This window comes from Dipteris shenzhenensis, chromosome 2, assembly GCF_047967505.1.
Source record: "Dipteris shenzhenensis isolate YYH24624 ecotype China chromosome 2, Dip_SZ_1.0, whole genome shotgun sequence".
NCBI classification, from domain to species: domain Eukaryota; kingdom Viridiplantae; phylum Streptophyta; class Polypodiopsida; order Gleicheniales; family Dipteridaceae; genus Dipteris; species Dipteris shenzhenensis.
Genome location: NC_141597.1, coordinates 29,516,988 through 29,543,652, shown reverse-complemented (window position 1 = coordinate 29,543,652; position 26,665 = coordinate 29,516,988). Strand labels below are relative to the sequence as shown.

The window sequence follows — 26,665 nt, the reverse complement described above, 5'->3', positions numbered from 1 at the left end:
AAATAGGATGGCTTCAAAAGGAGGGTTCCATAAAACTTTCATATTTACAAAATCCATCTTTTTCTTAGGACTTCAATAATGCAAACAAATGCTTTTGCTGCAGTTTCCTCTTGTATTTACTACATACAAAAGCATCAGCCCCTTGAAGGCCCAAATTTAACTACCTAATTTAAAGCCACACATGAAAGGGATAGAAGAATATTCTCCTGGATGAAGGAAGTGAACGATTTACGAACTCATAGCACAGCCAGAGAGAATCCAAGTTCCTTAAACCAGTCAGCTTCATTAGGCCAACAGGTTCAAGCAGTGGGTGCAGTGCCTTACCTGTTTAATAGTTCTAAGCAATAAAGAACTTGCTTTAAACACAAAGCTGGCCCTTTGCAAAAGCACATATAATTTTCATTGCCCCTTTTACAAGAACAGCTCAGATTTTTCTTACAAGCCCCCAAAAGTACACCCTACGTCTTGGCATTTCGTGATAGTTCATCCACATCAAGCTCAACTGCTAAAATAGGTGAGTCCTGTCGCATTGCCTCTTCACTGCGGTCATTCGTCCACATATTAAAAAAGGAGAACAAGACAAAACCATTGGGAGCATGACCTACAATTTTTAGATTAGGACGTTAGTCAAGCTTGCAAATAACAGATTCAATTCTTCACCTGTTTGTCACATGTCCATGGTCATATGATGAGCGACAAGCATATATCACTCTACCAACGATATTGTCCATGGACAGTGGCCCAAATGTCCTGCTGTCCCCAGCTTTCTGTCATGAAACAGACTCGAAAATCAATCTCTCTCTCTCTCTCTCTCTCTCTCTCTCTCTCTCTCACATTTACCTCAGCAATGTTCATAGACATACAAAAGAGAGGAAGAGGACAGCATATAGGGACACAGGACCCTTCAGAATTTGGGAAGAAATCCTTGATGACACAGATATGTACATAGCTCTAGAGACATTGGAGCATAGAGGTAATGCAACCCCAGGGATCATTGGCTTCACTAAGACTACAGTCTGGAATAAAAAGGAGTATATAGGAGGAAGGGGCTTTGGAGGGGTGGCATGTTACCACAAGGAAGGATGGGATAAGGTGTTAGACCTAGCCCTGGTATAGCCTTGTACGCCTAGGACTTTTAGTTATAGTTAGGGTGAGGAGGGAGGGTGACTTGTAGGTCAAAGTTTGATCTAGCTTACCATCTTTCAACCATCGGAGAAATTAAGAAAAAACAATTGTTGCAGTCAGTAGAGTCATGGAGCAAACATGCCTGTTGGAATACTTATCACCTTTTTAAATTTGGCAAAAGAACAATTTCATGTAAAACACAAACTGTGCATCTGATTGTCTTCCTAATGTGATGTTCGTTTCTCAAAATTCCAAAATTTGAATGCAATCTTTTTATAAATCTTGATGGACTGTTTTTCTCGCGTCTAATACTCAGCAATTGTTAGAAACATGGTGGAGAGAGACACAGAAAAGGTTAGGGTGTGAGGAAATGATACATGAATGAAAACATAATGAAAGGCTATCTCATTCATAATCATGAGAAGTACAACCCTTATATAGGCTACTCACTCACACACTTGCACCTAGTGCATATGGGATAATTCCCATAATGACACGTGGCACTCACACACATGAACTAGTCCTAGATCACCTAGTACTACACACTAACACATCGCATCACCACACTCTTTGGCTATGATATCTCCAACACCCCCCTTCAGAGCAAAGAGTGTGAGACTCAACACGCAAGAGTAGACCAATCACCCCTCCACGCAATACTGCAAAGAGCAAGTCCAACTATTCCATGTGATAGTGACTTCTCAGTCAGCTTGCGACCGCCAAGGGAAAACCATCAGTCATCACCTCCCCTTACTCTGAACTGGGTGGTCAATACCATCAAACCAAAGTAAAAGACATTACATTCATTTTTATGGGACAACCCAAGGCAGAGTACCTCTTATTGACTCCAAATACATTCAGTTTAGAGGGTTAACTCAAGGCTGAGAACCTTTATTTGACTCAACACAAACACACATAGAACTAAGCATCATCTTCCTCCTCAGAGAGGAATAGATCAAGCAACACAATAGATGAAGCTTTCTGCTCAGGTCCAATAGATGTAGCATAAATATTCTTGTTCTCCCTGGCTGAAGTAGTGAGGTCAAGTTGATGAAGTAGTTTGTTAATCAACTTCACACTAGTAAACGCCAAATGGATAACCAGCAAATGAAGAGGCTGGTCTAGGGCTTTGAAATGCATCAGCAGCCTTCACAAATGCAAGGCAGTTCAAGAAAGGCTTGAACAAGCGTGGCCAGCATGACGTTGGAGGCTCCACATATGCAAGAGGACAGAAAGAGAGGCCTAGTGGTGCTCCAAATCAGAAAGCCGTAGGTATATGCCCCGAAAAGCAGAGATAAACCACGAGGTGAGCACTTGGGGCGTGATAACTGCCCAAGGTGCTGCAGCAGGTCCAAAACCCTAAAAACGGCTCACCTAGAAACTCCAAAGTGCAAAAACAGGTCAACAATGTGAAAGGCGGCTCCTTGGAACAGCTCTGAATGCTGTAGCAGGTCTCTGATGCAAAAACGGCGGATGTAGATGTGCTGGAGGCCAAGGAATTGCTTGAAAATGCTTCAGTTGTAGGCGGTTCTGCAATAGCAACCCTAGAACACCTTGAAAATGCAAGCAGGAGCTGCAAAGCTGGTCGAAAATGCCTCCAAATAGGTCGAAAATCTGCAACCAACGCACGTGGATGGGCTGCTCTGCTGCAGTGGCCTGGAAACCCTAAAAACGGGGATGAAGATGCTCTGAAATGGCTCGAATTTCCACACATGCTGCTCCTGACAGACCTGAACAGAGGCGTCTATGAAGGGGAGGCAGTGGAGAGGCTACGCGTGCAGAAAGGAGAGAAAACAGGCTGCAAACAGAGGCGGAATGGGCAGCAAAGATGGCAATTGTGCAAAAACCCTAAAAGGGTAGAAAGCAGCTGAGAGGAGACAAAATGAGGCTGGACCTGAGGCAGAAATGTGCAGGGATGAGGTGGCTGCAGGAAGAAAGGTTTGGGGAAAATTACGGAGAAAAGGTTAGGGTGTGAGGAAATGATACATGAATGAAAACATAATGAAAGGCTATCTTATTCATAATCATGAGAAGTACAAGCCTTATATAGGCTACTCACTCACACACTTGCACCTAGTGCATATGGGATAATTCCCATAATGACACGTGGCAGTCACACACATGAACTAGTCCTAGATCACCTAGTACTACACACTAACACATCACATCACCACACTCTTTCGCTATGATATCTCCAACAGTAATAACCTTGCAAGATTGGCACTCCAATCATGGTCATTGATTGATGCAACTATGAGTCTTCTCAAAGAGTATCTGAGTTCTATAGATGAAAATTTCCATGGCTAATATGGTTGATGGTCATTCGGATAAGGGAGAAGTTGCATGGGTAGCTCAAGCCATGGCTAATCTAGTTGATGAAGGGAGAGGTGGCATGGGTGGTAACAATGGGTAGCTCAACGAAACATGTTGATTACGCACTAAGACAACTGATTTTGTTTCCTCTCCATCACCACACTTTGTCCAATTAGTCAAAGTATGACTTATAGGACTCTTAGTCTAAACCCTCGTCCTAGGGTTAGTCATTATTATGGCTTGTACTTTCCTTTGCAATCTACGAATATTTGTCTTCTGCTGTATACTCCAAAGCTACTTTAGTCAACCACTGTTTCCTACTTTGGTTGACCAAAATAGTTAAGCGCAGTAGCACTGGAGAATACAGCAAAGTAGCTCTAATACCACTGTTTCCTAACAGTGGTATATCGACATCTTCCCAAGAGCTGGTCAACATTCAGCTTCAGCTGCCGCCATCTTTTGGCCGTTTATTGGCTGGCTCTGTTCTCTCTCTTCAGTCGCTGTTATTTTGGTGTTTCTGCCCTTCTCAGGCAGTGCTTAGCTGCAAACAGCCATTGCCATATTGTAGGAGAACTGTAATGAAGGGGAAAAAGAGGCCAAGTTAGAGACCCTTTAGGTGGAAAATGTGGAGGGACTATATAAGTCTCCATCCACCCCCTACTATGTACCTTTTGATGTGAACATCTAATCCTATCTACTCTCCCTCCTCCTTCCTGCTTCCTGCTGCCTAAACTCACACTCTCTCTCTCCTCCCTCTCTCTATCTCTCTATCCCCTCATCCTTCTCTCTCTTCCTCTCTCTTTCCCCCTCTCCTCTCTTCTCCTTCCTTTCTTCTGCTATTCTCTCCCCATCTCCAAATCTGTCCCTTCCGCCTTCACTACATTGGTATCAGAGCACCAACACTAGCACCTCTGTTTCCTCCTTCACCCTTTTCGTGCGCCAAGACAATTCTTAGGCAGATGAGTGGCTTCAAGCAACATCATCGTCAAGTCATTGAATGAGTGGAGACCCAAGGGACAACACCCCTTCGTACGTCGGACACGTCGGCCATCAGCTATTCTTTGCAAACAAACTAGCTCGTTAGCCAAGACTCCCTAGAATTCACCGTAGCTAATGAGCTGGTGCTTGCTAAAGGGAGAAAGCCGACAAGGCGAAGGCGGAAGGAGTATTGGCTCATCGACACCTTGCTCGTGCCGCCCTGCTAAACCCGTCTATTCCCAGAGAGTGTGTTACCAACGTTGCTACGCCATTGCTGCCACCTCGAATCCAGTTTCTCCGTCGCCTAGCCCGCCCTGCCATTTCAGTTACCCACGCTGCTATCATGTCGCCATCGTTGTCACCTTGCAACCCACCCCGCGTGCCCTCGCCATGACTTTTTTGCCACCCCACACCTGGCGACGCCGCCTTGCATTAGCACTGCGCGGCTACAGAACCTTAGCAATTGCTAAGGTCTGCACGTTAGCAGGGGTTTAGGTTAACTACGTTAGAGGTTTGGGTTAAGTAATTAGTAGGTCAGTTAGGTCTAGTTAGTTGGAGTTAGTAGGTCTGGTTAGCTAGGTTAGGTTTAGTTAGTTTGAGTGTAAGTTAGGTTAGTACTAACTAAGGTTAAAGGCTAGGTCAGGTTGGTCTAAGAGAGTGCCCTAACAGTCCTAAAGGTCTTAGGTTAGAATTGTACTAACTGTCCTAGGTGACTTAGGGACCCCACAAGCCACCCAAAAAACCCAAAAAAAAAAGGAAAAAGTCCACTTTTCAACTTCTTTTTAGGGGCCTTTCACAACCTGTTTAGAGCCATTTTGGCTCCATTTCGAAGCTTCTTCGACGACCTTTCTTCCAACCCTGTCCGTCGACATTTTCGAGCTCCTCTCTCCAGGGCCAATCACCATGGCACTGAAGCGCGCCCCTCGTGATATATTGCATGACACTGATGAGACTGCTGAGTTTGAGCAAGTGCCTGCCACAATGGCTGCATCCACTAGTGGTGCAGAGGTTCCTTTCACTCAGCCTCTCTCTCCTACATCCCAAGAAGTGCAGGCAGCGCAGACGCAGTTTTTGGATGCCCTTTCCTCTATGCTCCAAGGTGCTTTCCGCCAGATAGGACAAGAGTTCAGCCAACAGCTTACCACAACCATGGCTATGCAAGATACAGCTCTTGTCCAAATGGGACAGCAGATCACATCTACCATTGCTATGCAGGTTAAGGGTAAGCATCGCGCACCCCAGCAAGGGGACCATTTAGATACTCAGGATGTTTTGTCTACTCCACGCAGGGGTTTTATGGCAAATGCCCGTCGTGCCTATGAGCTTCAGTCTTCTGGACCATTGCATGTACCCCAGCTTGGGGATTATCTAGACATAGATGATGCGTTTTCTGTGCCACAAAGCACCTTCTTGCAGGATATCAGGCCATCTTTTGGCTCTCAACTTTCTGCATCTATGCAAGTTGAGCCGTCTCTTTTAGGCCGACCCGTTGGTGTGCATCCGGCTAGTGCTCCTTTCACCGCACCAGCGAGTATGCCTGGAGCTGGTTTGCGTTTATATGGCAGCCCACACCCCTAGGAGAGAGGTCAATCCTCTTCTCAGCCCTTTGGTATGCCATAATTACGAAAAGATGCATTTGGCAGAGAGACCCAGCTCGGGGTTCATGCACCTATCGCTCCGCCAGCGAGCACATATAGCCAGACGCAACCAATGCATCAAATGGCAGCAGCTTCTACGCAGCAGGGGGTTGGTGGTGGGCAGCAAGCCACTTTTGATGACATGTTGGCAGATTCTTTGCGTTCATACAGGGCCCTACCTAAGGCCATCAAACTTGAGATGCCCTTCTCCAATTATGTGAACCTAAAGCGTGATGATGCCCGCACTTCTAGAGGTTACACACACAATCATTATGCAGCCAAGGATATCAAGGACAAACTCACAGTGCATAAGTTTAAAGGGGACACTCGCACTCCCAATGAGTTGGAGGAGTGGCTCACGAAGCTGGAAGACTATTCCCGCTTCTACCCCAAGTCTAAGGAGGAGCGCATCAATATGCAAGACTATGCCCACACATGGTGGCGATACATGAGGGATTCGCCTCAGAAACCAACCACTTGGAAGGGTTTCAAAGAATTGATGGTCACTACATTTGTATCTCCACTTGTATTGGATCAATACTTGGCTGAATTTTTATGCCTTGTCACAGACCGGTACGGTCCAAGAGTACTTGCAACGCTTTTGGAAGCTTTCCCTGTTTGTGCACCACGTATCTGAAAAGGGAAAGCTGTTGCGTTTCATCCATGGGTTAAGTTCTTCAAACAATTGAGAGGGCAGCTCAACTTCCAGAAGTATTCGAGCCTAAATATGCTGGAAAGCACAGAAATGCCATGGGCAGCTCGCATGCTACAAGGTATGACGCTGAGTCGAAGCCTAAGTTTGCTGAGTGGACTGATAAGAAATCTGCAGCAGCACCATTTCCTCGCTTTCCTACTGTCTCGGGTAGTAAGATGCCGTATGCCAAGCCTTACAAGTATCCTGATGTCAAGCCTGGAGGCAAGCCTACTGCTGGAAATGAGCAGGCTGAGATAAAACAACATACACTGGCAATAATGGACAGCAGAAAGAAGGCCAACTTATATTTTAAATGTGGCGAGAAATGGACTCCTGAGCACACGAATGTGTGCAAGATGCACAACAGTGGTACTGCCAAACTTAGCATGATCATTGACCTCTCAGATGACGAGGAATTGTTTGATGCCCCAAGTTCTTTGGATACGTCTCAGGATGAGATGGAAAATACACATGATGAAAATGAGGCTCCTAACACTGGAGCCACGAAGGGCACCGACTTTCCTTTTGATCCTGGTGGTGCTACTGCGCATGACACTCATGCTTCGCATTCGTATGAGATTCTGCCCACTAGTGGCACGTAAGGCCGTAGGCCCACACTCTTTTCTGTGGAGCATCACGTTGCGATGCCTTTTTATGCATGTGAAGATGCAGGTGGTAATGCTCCTGTGAAGAGGAAGAGGTTTATTGGGATGCCCAGCCAACACTTTATACTATTTCCATGCATGCCCTGATGGATGCCAAAAGTGCTGATACTATCAAATTAACAAGGATGATTAATGGCAGAATTTTGCATGTGTTGGTGGACAGCAATAGCACGCACAGTTTTGTTAACTGCAAGACCTTACAGAGAGTGGGACTGATTGCTACTGAGATAGACCATGGGTTGAGAGTAGAAGTGGCCAATGGACAGCATATGATCAGTAGATCTTGTTGCCAAGACGCAAGGATTAAGTTCTCTGATGACCATACATTTGCAGGTGATCTCTTGGCACTTGACATGGGCCCAATAGATGTTGTCTTGGGCTGTGATTGGTTGCAATCACTGGGCAAAATCAGCATGGATTTGTTAAAAATGACCCAACAGAGGGTACACGCAGCGGAAGACTTATAGTAATGCCCAGGAGCTCACACAGTGTGGTGTGGGTGTGGAATCACAAACTTCTTTATTTATGTGCATTCAATAGATGTGCAGACTCATCAATAGGCAATGAACCGGCCAGATAGAGAAACCACCAAAAATATATATTTCCGTCCAAAACTATGGACACAATACAAGAGAGAGAGATCCAAAGTCCCACCAATGGTGTGGTCCTCTAATCTTACCACAAGGTCCTTCTCCTATCAGCTGGCTATCTCTAGACTCGAGCCCGTGTGCTCCACCTCGAGCTTCTGTAGACTTTCCGTCCTTTGACCTCAGCTCCTTGCTGCCCTAGAAGACAGCCAAGGTCTCAGCCTCACACTTGAGCTAAGTCTGCAGCAACACTGGTACTCCTTCAGCTTCTGGATGTAGGCCCCAAGGGTTGTGCTCTGCTGCTCCTTTCTGCTCTGCTGGAAGCTGCACTTGCTGGATACTGAAATGAGGCAAGAGCCTCTGCATTTATAGGCCCCAAGGCATGGCAAAAATACCGACCAGTCTGTCCCAATCTGGCCGACTGGACAGACCAGGTTGGCTGGCCCAACTGACCTGGTTGGCTCAGCCCAACCAGCCCTTTAAGGGCTCCAAAACCGGGGCCTTTTGCCCCACACTTCTAGGGCCCTTGGCCCTCCAATCAAGGCAGGGGCCCAGCATATATAAGGCACGCCTACTGCCCACTGACAGCCCCAATTTGCTGCTCCACCAGGCCTGCTGGTTCTGCCCTCTGCCAGGCTCTGCCCAGCCACGTGTCCTGCGCCGTACTGCCCCGTACATCCTGTTGTCCTGACCCGCCTGTACCGCGCCATCATCAGGGTCTGTTGCAGGCCCTTCACCTGCCCACTACCCTCGCCATATGGCTTGCCATGCTGACGCCATCTGCAGGTCGCAATCCTGTGAGGTGCTGCCCATGTGGCAGCCCCCTCTCTTTCTTCTCTCTTGGGCACATCCTGCCCTAGGTCTCCCTCCCCCAGGCACTCCTCATTTTGGGGCTTACAGATGGGGAGGTGACCTTTCCAACACCCCCTCTCGCCGACACATCTCGGCCCAATGCCAACACGTCGATGACGATGCTCCAGTAACTCCCTTGTCGTAGTCCTCTAGAACCTTTCGGTGTTGAAATCTTTTCCTGGCTTTTCATCCAGTGGCTCCTGCTCCACCAGGTCCGGTTCCGCTTCTACACACCATCCTGGTACATAGGTCCATCTTTGGTAGCACCTCCTGGTACCACCTCCTTTAGTCACGTTCCCGCCTCTGAACTCGAGCAATCCATCCGTCACGATCTTCCAGTCGTCCCCCTCATAATGAGTGAACAACCTGGAGTCTTCCAGGCACCATGCTCTGAGGGTCTGTTTCAACCCGTCCTTCCTTTAGCAAGGTCTGCAACCAATGAATATTTCCAGATAACCTGGACCATGAACTCTCGCTAGGTTCTCAAGCAGGTACTCTTCTGGCTTCAGTACTCTTTGTCCATCACCTTCTAGCAATCTACGTCCGAGATTTGAAGAAGCAACAATACTTCCCCTTCGATGTCACCAGGAACAACTCTTTGATTACCACATTTGCTTTGGCCTCTCCCTCTGAATCTGAGTCAGACTCCTTTTTGTTTTTCTGATCCGCCTTTTTCTTTCTGCAGTCCTTTGCAAAATGTCCTGGCGTATCACAGTAGAAGCACTTCTTCTGTTTTCTCTTAGAAGTCCCCTTGTCGTCAGAGTCGTCTTTCTTGGACTTGCCGCCGTTAGACTTGCCCTTTCCTTTGCTAGCGGAATCCTTCGCCAGCATCGCCTTGTCGTCTTTGTCCTCGTTGTAGAGCTTCTCCCGAGCTTCCTCCTGTAGTAGTAACGGACCCAACTCCTCAAACGTCAGAGGTTTGGTCCCTATCCTGCTATCACAGCCATAACAAAGCTCTTGAAACTCCGAGGCAGTCTCCTCAGTACCATCAAGGCCAAATGGCATGAGTCTGTCTTCTGACCAACTGCTGCCAGCTGATCCCTCACCACCTTGACCTTCGTCAAATGGCTATGTACCATATCTCCTTCTTCCATATCAAGATTGTAGAGTTGATGCTAAAGAAGCACAATCCGGGAGGTGTTGTCTGTCTCGTACAAATCCTTCAGGGTGGCCCACGCTTCTACTGACGTCTCGACCAGCTGGATATGTGGAAGAACGGAGTCCGCCGTAGTCCCTATGATTATTGCCAGGGCATGCTCTGTCTTCCCAAGCTTCAAGCTCCTCTCTGTCTACTGCCATGTCTATCTCCCCTTTCCTGTCCACCATGTCCTCCGGCTTCGACTCCACTCCCGTGGTCAGCTTCCACAACTTGTGAGCCACTAAATGACTCCGGATCTTCACTTTCCAGATCGGGTAATTAGTCCCGTCCAGTTTCCCAGACTCTCCAAAGTTAGAGATAGTGAAAGAGAGAAAATTGGGGGAGGAGAAAGGGAAAGCAGGGGCTGAAGAGGCTGTAGAGGTCGACATCTCTGTTGTTTATACCACACAGCAAAGTCAACCAAACTCAATTTTAGTAGACCAAAATTCTGAACGCACCTAACTGAACCTGAGTCACCCTCCTTCTCGCAAGGGCACAATCCTCCAGTCGTGGAAGTCGATTCCCAAGAGCTTCTGAATCAGGGTCGTCCTTCAGCAAGGTCCCTGCCTTCAGGCTCCCACACCTGCGAGCCTCCTACTTGGGCTCTGATACCATGTTAGAAATGACCCAACAAAGGGTACACGCAGTGGAAGACTTATAGTAATGCCCAGGAGCTCACACAGTGTGGTGTGGGTGTGGAATCACAAACTTCTTTACTTATGTGCATTCAATAGATGTGCAGACTCATCAATAGACAATGAACCGGCCAGATAGAGAAACCACCAAAAATATATATTTCCGTCCAAAACTATGGACACAATACAAGAGAGATAGATCCAGAGTCCCACCAATGGTGTGGTCCTCTAATCTTACCACAAGGTCCTTCTCCTATCAGCTGGCTATCTCTAGACTCGAGCCCGCATGCTCCACCTCGAGCTTCTGTAGACTTTCCGTCCTTTGACCTCAGCTCCTTGCTGCCCTAGAAGACAGCCAAGGTCTCAGCCTCACACTTGAGCTAAGTCTACAGCAACACTGGTGCTGCTCCTTTCTGCTCTGCTGGAAGCTGCACTTGCTGGATGCTGAAATGAGGCAAGAGCCTCTGCATTTATAGGCCCCAAGGCATGGCAAAAATACCGACCAGTCTGTCCCAATCTGGCCGACTGGACAGACCAGGTTGGCTGGCCCAACTGACCTGGTTGGCTCAGCCCAACCAGCCCTTTAAGGGCTCCAAAACCGGGGCCTTTTGCCCCACACTTCTAGGGCCTTTGGCCCTCCAATCAAGGCAGGGGCCCAGCCTATATAAGGCATGCCTACTGCCCACTGACAGCCCCAATTTGCTGCTCCACCAGGCCTGCTGGTTCTGCCCTCTGCCAGGCTCTGCCCAGCCACGTGTCCTGCACCGTACTGCCCCGTACATCCTGCTGTCCTGACCCCCCTGTACCGCGCCATCATCAGGGTCTGTTGCAGGCCCTTCACCTGCCCACTACCCTCGCCATATGGCTTGCCATGCTGACGCCATCTGCAGGTCGCAATCCTGTGAGGTGCTGCCCATTTGGCAGCCCCCTCTCTTTCTTCTCTCTTGGGCACATCCTGCCCTAGGTCTCCCTCCCCCATGCACTCCTCATTTGGGGGCTTATAGATGGGGAGGTGACCTTTCCAATTGGATTTCAATGCCTTAACACTCAGCTTTGTCCACAGGGATGGATCAGTTACATTGCATGGTATTGCAGCTACTAAATTGCAGGTCATTTCAGCAAGGCAGTTAGCCAAAGAGCTCAAGAGGGGCAGCGCCATATATGCATTAAATGTGTCAGTAACTAAGGAGGGTGGCACTCCCCGTGTTGATGATTGTGATATGCAGAGATTGCTCTCAGATTTTGCAGATGTGTTTGCTGATTTGCCATCACAGTTGCCCCCGAGAAGAGATGTGGATCATGCCATAGTCCTGGCCCCATACCGACTCTCTAAGGTAGAACGGGAGAAAGTGGCAACTCAAGTGAGAGACTTACTTCAGAAGAGTTTCATCACTCATAGCACTTCCCCTGTGCTCCTGGTGAAAAAGGACGGTTCTTACCGTATGTGCATTGACTACAGAGACTTGAATAAGGTCACCATCAAGAACAGGTTTCCAATCCCCAGGATAGATGACCTGTTGGATGAACTCAAGGGTGCTCAGTTTTTCACTAAGATTGATTTGAGGTTCGGCTATCATCATATTAGAATGAAAGCTGGGGATAAGCACAAGATAGCCTTTCGCACAAAAAGGGGACTGTATGAGTTCAAGGTGATGCCTTTTGGATTGACCAATGCACCACCTACCTTCCGGCACTCATGAACAAGATTTTGCAGCCTCTCCTTTACATACATGTGCTGGTATTTTTTGAAGACATCCTCATTTACAACAAGGATAAGCACGAGCACATCAGACATGTTAAGCAAGTGCTGGAAATTTTGAGGTTGCATCAGCTTTATGCTAAAGCCAGCAAATGCACTTTTATGGCACAAGAGGTTGAGTATCTTGGTCACATTGTGAGCAAGGATGGCATTCGAGTGGATCCTGCAAAGGTGAAATGCATTGACGATTGGCCGCAGCCACGCAACCCTACTCAATTGAGGGGATTTCTAGGTCTTGGTTCCTTCTACAGGCACTTTACTCGCAAGTTTGCCAAGAGGGCAGCCCCTCTGACAGAACTTTTGAAGAAGGATGCTTTTATGCAGTCTACAGATGCACAGCGTAGCTTTGATCTATCCCCTCATCCTTCTCTCTCTTCCTCTCTCTTTCCCCCTCTCCTCTCTTCTCCTTCCTTCTCCCCATCACCTGCTGTGCAAACAGCCACCACATTTAAGGGAACTTTTCCCTCAGCAACAGTTGCTGTCGACCCACAACTGGCCGCCACCATCATATCCTGATCAAGTATTTGCTACCCATCATAAGGGTAATGGAAAGATAGCAAATTCGTGTGGGAAACCCAAGAATAATTCCGATAACAATTTTGATGGCAATAGATATGCAGATAAGAAAAAGAAAAGATGCAACTATTGCAAAACAATGAGACATGACATTTCTGAATGTAGGAAGCAACAGCAATCTACCCTTGCAATTACTGATATATACCTAGATGAATCCAAGAACATTCCCAAACTCATCCTCTAAAAGCACAACATATTGCAGTTTCAATCTCATAATAGTCACTCATAGGTTGAAAACCATAAACTCCATCACGCACAGCAGGGAATAGCTACTATGATATCCACACTGACGTCATCAGCGCCCAACAGTGGGTGTAGACCATAGTATTAAAAAATGCCCTCACACATACAAATCCACACACCCACACATACTTGAGCATCCATTTATACAAAGTCTTCATACTGAGTTTCTGTCGGCACTCTGGAGGTGAAGGGCAGACTCAGCCATGACAAAGGCTAGCACTAAAGTGCAGTTTCAATATCATGATAGTCACTCATAAGGTTGAAAACCATAAACTCCATAAAGTAGAAGGGAATAGCTACTATGACATCCCCACTGACGTCATCAGCACCCAACACTGAACAGTGGCTGTGGACCATAGTATAAAAAAATGCTCACACATACAAATCCACACACCCACACATACTTGAGAATCCATTTATACAAAGTCTTCGTACTAAGTTTCTGTCGGCACTCCGGAGGTGAAGGGCAGACTCAGCCATGACGAAGGCTAGCACTAAAGGAGAAGGCTAATCAAAAAGTAGTCCAAAATCTCTTCATTCAAGCTACAACTGCTTGCAATTACTGATACTATATATTCAGGTGAGAAGGATAAATCACCAAATAATGCTCTTCATGATTGGGCTTCTGTTGTTGCCCAGTTTCATGCATAGCTGTCACTAATGCATTTCGTACTTTTTTTTTTTCCCAAGAAATAGACTTCTATTAAGTAAGAGAAAAAACCCGCGAGAGCAAGCTCTAAGCGGAATACATCATGAAATCATGAGGATAAATAAACCCCCTCAAAGTGAGGTGGAAAACAACCAAGGCTGAGGCTGAAAGTGCCACCTCAACCCTGTAGGAGTCTCAGAGAAGAAAGGAGAATCCTTCCATTCCCTGAAGAAAGAAGCCCTCCTAGCTGAGGCTGCACGGGAGTCTCCCTGCATACTCATCCATACAACCATCAAGGTATGTACAGTGTCTATCCAGATACTAGCCAATGTGTGCAAGGGATGAACCTGAGTTCCCTCCAATGCCTCTGTGCATCTTGCTCTCCAGATATGCCAGGATGCTATGCTCGCTAGAATCTCCCAAGAGGTATCCACAGAGACATGTACAGCTGCAAAAGAAAGGTGTGGTATCACATCCAATGAACAGGACTCAACCTGATGACGTCGAATCGAGATGGCCCGAGAGGAGTCAAGTCTCTCATAGAATACCTAAGGCCTTGTAAGAGAAAGCCAAGCCACTGAGCCCCATGTCATAAAGAATGGGGAGTGGACAAAGTGACTGAAAATCCTGGCTACCCCCATCCAAATCATCCTCGCCTGTCTACAATGCTAAATAGTCTCCAAAGCAGAGAGGCAACGAGGCAAGTAGGATCGGCTCCGAACTTGGATCTCTAAAGATTCACTACAATCCCACCATGGATAGAAAGCCAAAAGAAGAGAGTGATCTTTCTATTCCTGTGGGATTTCCAGAGTCTCTTCCAGAAGCACCTCTACAAATCCGCAGTGATATCAAATGTCTCCCAATGAGGAACTCTAGAAGGTCTCCAACCTCTACTACTGAGCTGGAATCTCCTAGCATTACTGACCGTGTAACAAAAGAAGGGGATGCTCTTCTCTTGATGCCTTGCGTCAATCCACTCCCACTCTCCAGGGTCCCACTGCAAATACCTAATGGGAACTCCCCCGTAGAGCCAAAGACTCCAAGATCCGGTGGAGAGTAGCCGAGGATTTAGGTCGAGGAACCACTCTAAATCTGATCCCTGCACTAAAAGACCTACAACCCTGATAGGTTGAAAAGCAGACTCAAGCAAGATGTCCTCTGTGGACCTGAGCAATCTGCCACCATCATGCACACTAAAGACTAAAGCATCCTCATGTGCATCTCGAAAGGCCAACACTTGAAGAGGAACACCACCTCTCGTAACAGTATCTGCCCAAATGGAGCAAGTGAGTGGCATATCATCTATGTCTACTCAATTTGCTAGAAGGGCTGCCTCAATCTGCAAGATCCTCCCTGCACTCCCTCTGAGGTGTCTTGTCAACAAAGATTTGGTCTCCTCTAGAAGCCTGCGGAAAGCTTTCCATGACCCCAAAGATGATGCGGATCCTCTCTCACACTTGGACCACTGCATGTAGAGTGAGGCACCAAGTGGTCTGCCATGATCATCCAATATACTATCATTCCACATGATCGGTTGCCTATCAATCTCTTCACGAGAGGAAGGAGGAATCCTCCAAAGAGTGCTCCTGAAACTGGCCCATGCTTTCAGTATGGCAATCATGAGAGGCGACAAAGGTGATCTGAGGTGTGTTGAGGCGGCGGGAAGGGTAGAGGCGGGGGAAGGGTAGGGGGAGGGTAGAGGCGGGGGGAAGGGTAGAGGCGCGGGTGAGGGGAGTGGGGTAGAGGGAGCGGGGGAGCAGGGACGGAGGAGCGGGCTGAGAGGGGAGGGAGCGGGCTGAGAGGGAAGGGAGAGGAGGGGGGGGAGCGGGCTGAGAGGGGAGGAAGCGGGGTGAGAGGAGAGGGGGCAGGCTGAGAGGGAGAGGAGGGGAAGGAAGGGAGAGGCTGAGGGAGGGGGAGGGGGAGGGGGAGGGGGAGGGACTGAGGGCGAGGGAGGGGGAGGGGGCTGAGGGAGGGGCTGAAGGAGAGGGGGCAGCAAGGGAGCGGGGAGGAGCAGCAGCTCTCAGAACTCTCTTGTTTTCGTACTTTTTAATGCTGCATTTCGTACTAGGTAATAGGTACTTTGATATTGGTGCTTCTAAGCACATAACTCCATGCAAAAAGTTGTTATGGAGTTGTTTCTTTCTTTGAATGATGCACCCAAGGGGGGCACTGACTTGTGTCAATAATGCTTCTTATGCCACGAAAGGTACTGGCAAACTTGGGCTTACTTCAGCATCCCGTGACTGTTCATGATGTTGTAATGTTCTAGGAATTAAAAAGGATCTCATATCCATTTCAGCTATTACTACATTTCCATATAGAGTTATTTTTTATGGTTAACCTTGTATCTTTATGATTTCAGAAATGGCAACACTGTTATTATCTTGAATAGAGGTATTTACAGACCTGAGAGACAGTCACACAAGCACTTACAGTAGAGGATTCTATTATTGCAGATACTCACTTGTGGCATGAGCGCTTTGGATATCTAACCTATGGCAGTTTGGTCAGGTTACATTGACAATGTTGATCTCCCCAAGATGTGTGCAGTATATCCAAACATGTTTGTGAGGGATCCTTGCTTGGAAAAATGCATATACCTAGATGAGTCCAGGAAATGCCCAAACTCATCCTAAAGATGCATCGGTTTTCCTTCCCTCAAGATGGACATTGGTGCATCCTGCAAGTTGCATTTAGTTTACAGTAATGTGTATGATCCAATGCGGACAGCATCTATAGGTGGATATTCATACTTTTGACACTTTTGTGGATCATCCCACACCTTTCGCATATTTCCACTCCATCTCTGACATACAGCAGCAGGGAGGCCCAAGAAACACAAAACAAATCTAGGGCCTGGTCTGCTCCCAATGGAGGCCTACATTTGCCCATAGTTTGATGTCCAAACAAACCACACAACCCTCATATATAGGCATGTTACTCTCATCCTATACGGTTCTAATATCTACCGGAGTCACTATGGAGGTGGGCCAGTTACAATTTCTAACATATTATTTTGTGTGAGCCCCATTCGCATACCTCAGGGCTGTGCTTGTTGGCCAGTCATCCCGAATTCTACTCATTATCAAAAGCATAAATCTCTCCCGCCCCCGCCCCCCCCCCCCCTCTCCTACTCTGTCTCAGTTGCTTTGAGTCTATGCAGTTCTTCCACTGTCAGTAGCTAGAAGTTGCCTGGCCCATAGGCTCTTATGCCATCATACCTTCTCTCTCTGTTTTCTCATCCAAAACTGTGAATATCAGTAAGACAATCCAGAGACATGCACACCACTAAAATAAGCCCGATGTCCCTCCTACCTTGAATAGATATTTTGCCACAAAGACTAAAGACTATTATATTTGGAAAAAGCAGAATTGAAACTACACAATATACTTATAAACTTTGATCATAAATGCAATGGCAAAATATTTAAGAGCATCCAAGGTCACAAAGCAGCATAGCTTTCGAATTACCTTAGGTGGTACAGACCCATTGTCGCAGACAACCCAACAAGAACCTTGCTCTAATGCAAATGGTATATCAGTCTCAACTGTTGACACCATCTCCTCACCCTCCATCGCTGCAACTCTACGTACTTGCTCATTCTGTGGATCCCTAGGATCTTTGAGCATGACCACGTCCCCTACAAAAATGGATCTGTTGAAGACAAATCAGATTCAATTGCGCATAAACTAAAGAAATATATATACCTTTGTAAGACTAGAATAAGTCCAATCATACAAATTTAGATTTTTTGTTGTTCTAAAGACCAAAAATCTACACAGAAAATAAAAGAGAAAATGAAAGAGAAGAAAAAAGAGGTAAACAAAAACTTTTATGAAAAACAAAAGGAAGACATACTTAGCAAGCAAAGCAACACTTATGTCATCATCAATGCCCAAGCATAAGCAGCTATACTGGGTTTCTAAAGACCCGCGGAGTCTCTTTGGCAAACCTAGTGCTTACCCCCAAATCTGGATATTTCAGTCATATTTTGGAACAAATGCTTGGTTCAAGATAAGTCATTTCCAGGGCTGATATACCACACCCCCAATCATCATGACAGGGAGCAGGGACAAAACCTCAGTATGAGACAGATTAAGTGTGGTCACTTTGACCAAAGATTTACTTTCATATTCAAGAGTATGTACATAAGTGGAGTTGTAAAGAGTGTGGCCAATTTTTAATCATTATGCTTGGCATGCATGGATCAACCACTTCAAAGAAGCAAGTATCAGCCCAGAGCATTCCAGAAGGATAATGCAGCACAAGTATATTGCTGAGGTTGAATTCCCTTTGAAAATATTCACATTTGCAAATTCATGCATGCAATCAGGCACACAAAACTGGAACACAAACCATCCAATCTGTCTGCAACCATACACGATAAGCCTTTGAATTCGTAGAAATGTTGTTTGTCTGAATCATGAACAAAGAAAAAATCTCAACACACCATTCTGCCTACAAAATCATGTTACTACTAGTGGTCAACAAGAAGGTCAAAATGATATCTTGCAGCCTGATCAGGCATGTGCCATAGCCACATGGTTCAAATCGTTCTTTACTTTCTTGTCCTCGTGACTACATCCTTCTTAAATATACGGTATCGCGAGCTCAAACACGAATTTCCCAAACCACAAATGATGAATCAAATCAGTCAATCCAGAAGGATTTAAAGATTAGGTTCAAGGCAGAGCACACCAATCTCGTCAATACTGTGAGTGCAACAGAAAAAAGAGATCTTTGTCTATCACAATTCACTGAAGAAAATAGTCTACTTTCAAGGAAACACAAAAGTGGAGAAATATTGAATATAGCATCCAGAAATCAGGGGAGTCGCAAGCAGCACGAGACGTAATGCTAAAACCCACAGTTTCCTGAAGAAAAACCCGTAAAATCATACATACCTAGAACAGGGAGAAGCTATTTTCCGGACAAGTATGGCCTCTCCTTGCGCAGAGAATGTAGGTTCCATCTCTTCCCCTTTCACCATTCTAGGAAAGGTCATACGTTCTTGAAAAATGTCTTTCCATAACCTGTCTCGAAGTTCCTTCCCAGAGATTTGGCCAACCTGGTAACTCTGTGCATCAAATCAGGGCAAGCTCAGGCTGACAGCCGCTAACCACAAACTAGCACATCCCACATGCATTTGTAGTGTCAAACTGTAACTTGCTTCCTTTACCTAACCATCAGGCTTTGTGAAGGGGAGGGGAGGAAACACAAGATGGGGGAAAAAAACAAAAAACACAGCCTGACGTAGAAAAATAGCTTTTTTTCCAGAGAAAATAATTTTCTATTAATGCTTAAAAAACCAACCATACAAAATGAGCAATTCGTGTGGCATTGATTGCTGAAGAAAACAAAAAGGAAAACACTGGCTGTCAATCAGCCTGTTTTCAGAGTTACCCAAGCTCACTGCCTAGGGAAGTCTGAAACAAGGGCCAACAACCCCAGGGTGGGGAACTATACATCCAGCAAATGCCTCGCCCTGTGAATACATGCAAGGCAAGCCTTGCAAAAACACGCCCACCTCTCAGGAATCCTCTAAGATCCCAACATCTAGAGATGACGTAGAAAAAAACTTTGTACATGTAGAGGCAATAAATGCCACAAGCAGAATCAAGAAAGAACAACGGTTTACGAAACCCTATAATACATACATTCATATGATTGGAAAATATTCAATCTAATGTCTTCAGAAGCTTTTTAGCGGGGGACGGGAAAGAGGGGGGGGGGGGGGGTATATTACCGCCCTCGGAAGGCCTCACGGGCCTATGGGACAAAGTACATCAAGAGAAGAAACTTATACAAGCCTTGTGGGCTACTGAGTGCTATGCTAAGCTAAAGAGCTAAAGAGCTCAAACTCAAAAATGAAACTCAAGATCCAAAACCCAACGTTGTGGTGGCTCTCCAATGGGCTGCAAAGATGTCCTGGATCTATCTATCTATCTATCTATATGTGTGTGTGTGTGTGTGTGTGTGTGTGTGTGTGTGTGTGTAAATGCATATATATACATATGTATGTGTGTGTGTGTGTGTGTGTGTGTGTGTGTATATATACCTTTGTAAGATTAGAATAAGTCCAATCATACAAATTTAGATTTTTTGTTGTTCTAAAGATCAAAAAACTACACAGAAAATAAAAGAGATAATGAAAGAGAAGAAAAAAGAGGTAAACAAAAACACTTACGAAAAGCAAAAGGAAGAGATACTTAGCAAGCAAAGCACACACACACACACGTGTGTGTGTGTGTAACATGCAACGGCAATCTGATCGTGTAATTCATAGCAAGACCATCTTTAAACCTTTAGCGAGGAATTAGTGTTGTTTATCATAAAGAGAGAAAGGAGATGAGGGTAGAGAGAGAGTAGAGTCGACAACCGATTGGGTCCCTGTACCCACTGAGGACCCCCTCCCCCAATCAGGGGAGAATTTGCTTTATACTTGGAGAACTGAGAAATGCAAAGAACACTCTTCGAGAGAGCATGGAACACGCTTTTGAAGAGCTCACTGTGCAAACATATAGTAGACCCAAAGACCTGAGAGGCAATGTCAACCAATACCGAGACCTTGATACTATCCACACTGACGATGTAGGACACTTCTGCAAGGCAAGGAAGAGGCTTGTGCTGTCCACCGGGATGCAGGGTTACTGCGTGAGTGAGAGAGTGAAAGCTAGGAGTGATAGATCCTATGAGAGCTGAGAGGTGACTAAAATAAAGAGCTGAGAATGATCCGTGTAAAATTGTAAGAGATAACTGAAAAGAGCTGCTGAAACAGACCCCAAACCTTACTCCGTTCGCTGTCCCGACTCCCCGTCTGATGCGCTGCGTGAACACCTTCCCAGAGGGCTGAACTGATGCCAAAGGCTGAGGCTGGTCAGAGGGCCACTCGGGGTGAGTGTCAGGCTGTTCAGAGGGGGCTGAGGAGGAGCTGTAGGAGGCTGAAGTGCTGGGAGAACTGAATGAGGAAATAGGGCCTGGAGGCCCCCTATTTATAGGGCTTTTGGGGCTGGTTGGCTGGCCCCATAAATGCCAGCCCTAAGGAGGGGTGCAGGGTAGCCTATAAAGGCAGCCGTTCCCCTGCCATTCTCTTCACTTGTTCCAGCCCTGAGGGGGGCCCAAAAGGGCTCCTATCCTAGGCTGGACCTAAACCTATCCCTAAACCTAAGACAGAAACACTACCCTACGGTTCTCCAGTGGGTACTAGTGAACAAGGACTGATCTTCTAACTTGACCTAAGGCTGAGAGACTGACTTACGTAGCTTGTGCCTGACTGTCCCTGGACAAGGGCTCACAAAGGGGTCACAGCACCACTTGGGACCCTTCAGGAACTATGGGATCTACAGTAAACCCAACAAGTTCTATGGGACACCAGAAATAGCTTGTTGATTATTGCAACCCAGCAATTGTTTTATGTCACATTTTGTGTTTCCAAAACTAGCTTGGCTATTGCATGTACCCTGTATAGGACTCTTTTTGCGGTGATCGAGAACAGCTCTTAGGTATGATCCCACTTGTTTGGCTGGCTATCTAGCAAGGTTATGTAGATCTCTCGCTACTAGTGTTTGCATGTCGCATTTCTCCCTGATGTGCCAATATGCTTGGTACTGGAGCATGCATTAGTTTCATCCTCTATGTTGTCCTCAAAACATATCTTGCAGGTCCTCTTTTCCCTAGAGATACATTCCCACCTGCCTATCTCCACGTCAGGTTCATGTGAGCTGGTTCTAAACTTGAATGTGAGCTGCCGTTCAATATGCAGCAATTCTCCTTAAGATAATCTTGTCTTCCATACACTAGCATGGGGTTGATGTCTCTTGTAAAATGACATCTTCTCTTGTGAATCCCTGCAAAGCTTGTATTCTACCCATTCTACTCCTGCTTTGTAGCAGCCCTTTGTTTGATTCCTTCATTGCTTTATGAGATGATATCCTTCATATCCAATTGTGCAAACCAATTGAGGTATTGAATTTGTTGGCATAGTGCTTCCCCTTCAAAAGGTATCATACATGTTTCTGCTAATTATGGGGTATACTATTTGCACCTTAAACCCAAGCTTTTACTATAATGAATCTCTTTTGCACTTACACTCTTTTTGGTGAATCCTGAGGCTCCAGCTTGGCATCCATACAGAACTATTAATTTGCCCCAACGTCAGGTAGAGTATGGGCCTTAAAAGACAAAGTGAGCTGCTTATGACATTCATTGTTTGCCCATTTTCGAGGTTGAAAGATGCCAAATACTTTCCTATCACATGGGCTGTGTACTTTTGCAAGCTTTAACATCAAATTCAATGAAGTCCTACTTCTATCATTGCACACTTGTCAAGGGACCAAACACAACATCTATATCTAGATGAATCCAAGAACATGTCCAAAATTGTCCTTGAAAACACATCACATAGTGCAATTCCAATCTCATGACAGTCCCAAGGTTGAAAACCATAATCTCCATCATGCATATGTTGGAAAGGTCACCTCCCCATCTGTAAGCCCCCAAATGAGGAGAGCATGGGGGAGGGAGACCTAGGGCAAGGTATGTCCAGAGAAAGGGAACACACCTGTAGTCAAGGTGGCTGCAACAGATGGCGCCAACAACAGGAGCAAATGGCGAGGCATTCGGCATCAGGATCTGGCCTGGAAGAGGTGGATCTGGAACAGCAGACATGGCAGGGTGTCCCAGGTAAAAGGCACAATGACGTCAGCAATAGTACAGATGTGTACAGGAAGGACATGGTGCCTGCAATAGGGTCTCCAGCAGCAGCAAATGGGGCTGCTAGTGGGCAGTGGCATGCCTTATATAGGACTGGGCCCTTGCCTTAATTGGAGGGCCAAAGGCCCTAGAAGTGTGGGCCAAGAGGCCCCGGTTTTAGAGCCCTTGAAGGGCTGGACCAGCAGCAGACTGCTCGGCCAGTATGAAGCTGACTGGTCGGTTTTTATGACAGGCCCCTGGGCCTATAAAAGGAGAGGCACTTGCCTCATTTCATTATCCAGCAGCCAGCAATCCAGGAGGCAGAAAGGAGCAGCAGGAAGCCATTCTCTGGACCTATATCCAGGAGGTGAGAGGGTGCTTGAAGGGCTGCAGACTTAGCCAGGAAGGGCTGGACCTTGGCTGTCTTCTAGGGCAGCAAGGTGCTGAGATCATCATCACTTGCAGCAGCAAACAGCCAGCAGATAGGAGCAGCAAAGGAGCTTCCCTTGGGCCTATGTTCAGGAGGTGAAGGGAGCACAAGGAGCTGCAGACTAAGAGCTGAGAGAGCCGCCCACCTAGGCTGGTGCAAAGACAGTAAGGTGGAAGGGATTTGGACGGATTCAGAAGCTCGAGGTGGAGCACGCAGACTTGAGTCTAGAGATAACTGGCTGATAGGAGAAGGACCTTGTGGTAAGATCAGAGGACCACACCATTGGTGGGACTCTGGATCTATATGTTTTGTATTATGTCCATAGTTTTGGACGGAAATATATTTTGGTGGTTTCTCTATCTAGCTCGTTCATTGTCTATTGATGAGTCTGCACATCTAATCTATGTGACGCACATTAAGTAAAGAAGTTTGTGATTCCACACCCCACACGCACACAGTGTGAGCTATAAGTCTTCCGCTGTGCGTACCCTCTGTTGAGTCTTTTCTAACAACATAGTAGGGACTAGCTACTATGATTTAGCAAAGAGGACCAAACACAATATCCAATTATCCAAAGTTGAGGAGGCAGCTTGTGCATTTCCACCAGTAGTGAAGAATCTCTCCTCAGTTTATAATGGCAATAACAAAAGTTTACATTGTTGCTTTGCCGGTTTCAAAAAGGTTTTTGACACAATGCCAAGATAAAAGTTTTGGGGCATAGTAACAAAGCTAAGTATTCCACAAGAAGTGAGAGATGCCCTACTCAGACTATACACGAAGGTAATAGCTGAATTAGCAGGACCATTGTTCCATCACTTGGACCTAGATGAGATGGTCCACATAAGGAGAAATATTGGCGTCGAACACAAAATTGGATGCAAATGCTGGAGCCAAATTTCAAACTAAACTCTTCTCTTGCTACTATATGCACACGATGCATGTCTTTGTAAGAAACGAGCCAGCCTTCCAGCGACATGTGAATGTATTGAGCATCTTCTGCGAGTCTTAGGGAATAGGGATATATATGGCCAAAAACAAAGATCGTTATTAATGGGACGTACCAAAGCTTGAGGTAACCAAAACATACAAATAACTGGGATTCGAGTTCAAAAAATGTGGTGAAAATAGTCCTCGGGGAGGAGTGAACTGTGTTTCAGACTCCAAAACAGATGCGGAAAGAAAGGCACACATCTGGGACTGCGAGATAAGGAGGAACAAAGCCCACAAAATGAGATGTTGACATCTGTTTCCAATAGAACAAGTGGAGCTTATTAGTCTATTTCTACCTGCCTATTAACTCATGATAGGATTTAGCATAATTGCATTGCAGGTACATAAAGAGTACTACCTTGGACGAGTTCAGTGACTATATTAAAATTCCCGTCAGACCAAAACGAGGAGGAATAGCCAAAAAGGGGGATTGAAACACGCACATTAACAAGCACTGCCATAATGTCATCATTTCAATATTCCCGGTTAAAAATTTGGCAGCGTGCACCGTGCAGCGGTGAATGATGAGAAGAAGCCCAAACTGAAATCACGACTCGCACAGAAAAGGATCTTGGGAGCCCTACATGGTGCCTGAGCGACCGCTTGAAAAGGTTGCCTCACAAAAATGGGTAGGGGGGTTTGGAAATGAAAGCTTTTGCGTAAAAAATCGTCATTTTCTCGGCAAAACAACGGATGAGCTTATGGTGATCGCTGAAACGGGAAATGCGGGGAGGCAAGCGATATTCTTAGGTCAAAGTTAGGCCGGGGGGGGCGGGGGGGAGGAGAAGGAGAAACCGCTAACCTTGAGTCCGGTGGAGAGAGAGTCGCCTGCTTTGGTGAACAAGTAGCGAAGCCAGTAGAAGGAAGACGCCATTCAGCTCTTCTGATGATGATGACGACGATGATGATGATGATGCTGCTCCAGCAGAGGGAAACTCAATACACAATACACCGACACGGGAAAGAAACTATTGTTCAATTCTTCCTTTTATACTTGTACTCACCTGTTGCTTATGTTTTTTTTTTTTTTTTAATAAATAAATTTTGGGGTGGGCAGTCGTGCTCACATGTTTTGGGTCGTTTCTCCGCCTCAGCTTTCTGCCCACGTTCGATTCCCTCCTGTATCGCCTGTCTGTGTGTCATGTGTGTGTGGGTGTGTGCTTGGGGACAAACCAAAAATTTGTGGGTGTAGCCCTATAGGTGCTCCACGAGCGAGAAGAAGACAGATTGTAGCACCAGCTTTACCCTTCAATGACTAAAAAGATGAAATTAGTGTTTGTCCACCTGAGCTCACTTCCCGCGTTCGATTCCCTCGGGCAGACCCGTGCTGCCTGTCAGTGTCGGCCACGAGCAATTATATGTCGTGTGGGTGTGTGCATGGGGACGAAAAAAATTACCCTTCAATGATTGGAAAGATGAAATGGTTTCCCTTGACTAGACCAAGTCGATAATTTAGCTCTCTCTTCAAACTATCTTAACAATGAATCCCTAAGAACCTTTGGACACACATGAAAACTACTTGAGCCTCAAAATCCTTATGTCAATTGTTGACGTGGGAAAGAAATATGTATCACAAGGTTTGATGGAAGTTCTCACCTCCATAGGGGTTCAAGGGGTTAGGAGGATTGTAGGGTTTAGGAGGATAGGGTTGAGAAATCTAACTAGGGGTTTAAGGTCAAGAGTTGTAGGGTTTAGGATGATAAGAGTTTCAGGGTTGAAGAGTAGAGAGTTGATCTCCTTCCTAGATTCATGGGGCTAGGCATTCAAGAGGAGAGAACAAGGGTGAGAAGAAGGCCCGGAGGAAGAGGAGGAAGAGGAGGAGGAGGAGGGCAGGGGCGAGGTGGTAGTAGGAGAAGGAGAGAGGAGGGAGGAGGAGGAGGAGGAAGAGGAGGAGTGAGGAGGAATGCCAAGGGGTAGGCAAGGATCTGCCAAACAATGAAAATGAAAGACAATACAACAAAAGAACGTTCTTCCTATGATAGTAACAAACGAGAGTTGCTACCTCAAAACAACATCATCACTAGTGGTGGGCGACACAAATGTAAGAGAAAACATACAATGGTGAAGATGATGACCCATGCAAGGAAAGAAAGTAATAGTAGGTAAAGAATGAAGCAATTCATAGCGAAGGGAATCATAGAAAGAGCATGAAGAGAACAATGATTGCAAGCCAACAAGCACCAATTGTGCATCAATCAAAGGAGAAAACACAAAAGAAAGCTTAGGCATGGTGATGGCAGCTGCATGGTGAAGGATGAGGAGGAGACTCGTTGATGTAGCTGTTAAGGACTCCTCTTGAAAGAACCATCAAACCGAAGAACATGAGCATTTGTGAGTTGGGTGACCTCCTTGCTTCCACTTTGTTGTTCGACCTCCTTCACCAAGATAGGGCCTTCCTTGTACGTGAGACAGCTATAAAAGCTTAGGTGGACTCCTCAATCAAGAATGTGAAGTCCAATTCTTGCAACTCAATTATCCACTTTATCATGCTTTTGGATAGATTAGTAGTTTTGAGAAGCAAGGGTAAAAGTGTGTAGCTGGTCTATACGACAAATGGTTTGGGCAGCAAATAAGCTCTAAATCTCATGCATGCATAAACCAAACTTGATAATACTTTGCCTTTGTGTACTTCCTTTTTGCCTCAGTTGTTGTTACTAGCATAGTACACTCGTCTCATATATCTGGATTCATTTCCTTGTTGT

General features: G+C 46.1%; 1 protein-coding gene across 1 annotated transcript; it reads right to left on the bottom strand.

Annotated features, from left to right (window-relative positions):
• On the bottom strand, positions 1–24,915 carry LOC147904595 (mitochondrial ATP-independent inner membrane protease subunit 2-like). Its single transcript, XM_087394906.1, has 5 exons — positions 24,766–24,915; positions 18,757–18,929; positions 17,323–17,506; positions 661–767; positions 1–540 (listed from the first exon to the last, which is right to left on the bottom strand). Exons 1-5 carry the CDS (start codon positions 24,835–24,837, stop codon positions 459–461), a joined length of 618 nt encoding a protein of 205 aa, XP_087251032.1. The 5' UTR covers positions 24,838–24,915; the 3' UTR covers positions 1–458.
• Between the last annotated feature and the right edge of the window lie 1,750 nt (positions 24,916–26,665).

Bases quoted from the DNA above. Each gene is read 5' to 3' on its own strand.
- LOC147904595 (XM_087394906.1), bottom strand. From the start codon at position 24,837: ATGGCGTCTTCCTTCTACTGGCTTCGCTACTTGTTCACCAAAGCAGGC. The intron at 18,930-24,765 runs GTTAGCGGTTTC...TTTGATGCACAG, and splicing joins CTCTCTCCACCGGACTCAAG to AGTTACCAGGTTGGCCAAAT. The intron at 17,507-18,756 runs GTATGTATGATT...TGTCTTCAACAG, and splicing joins ATAGCTTCTCCCTGTTCTAG to ATCCATTTTTGTAGGGGACG.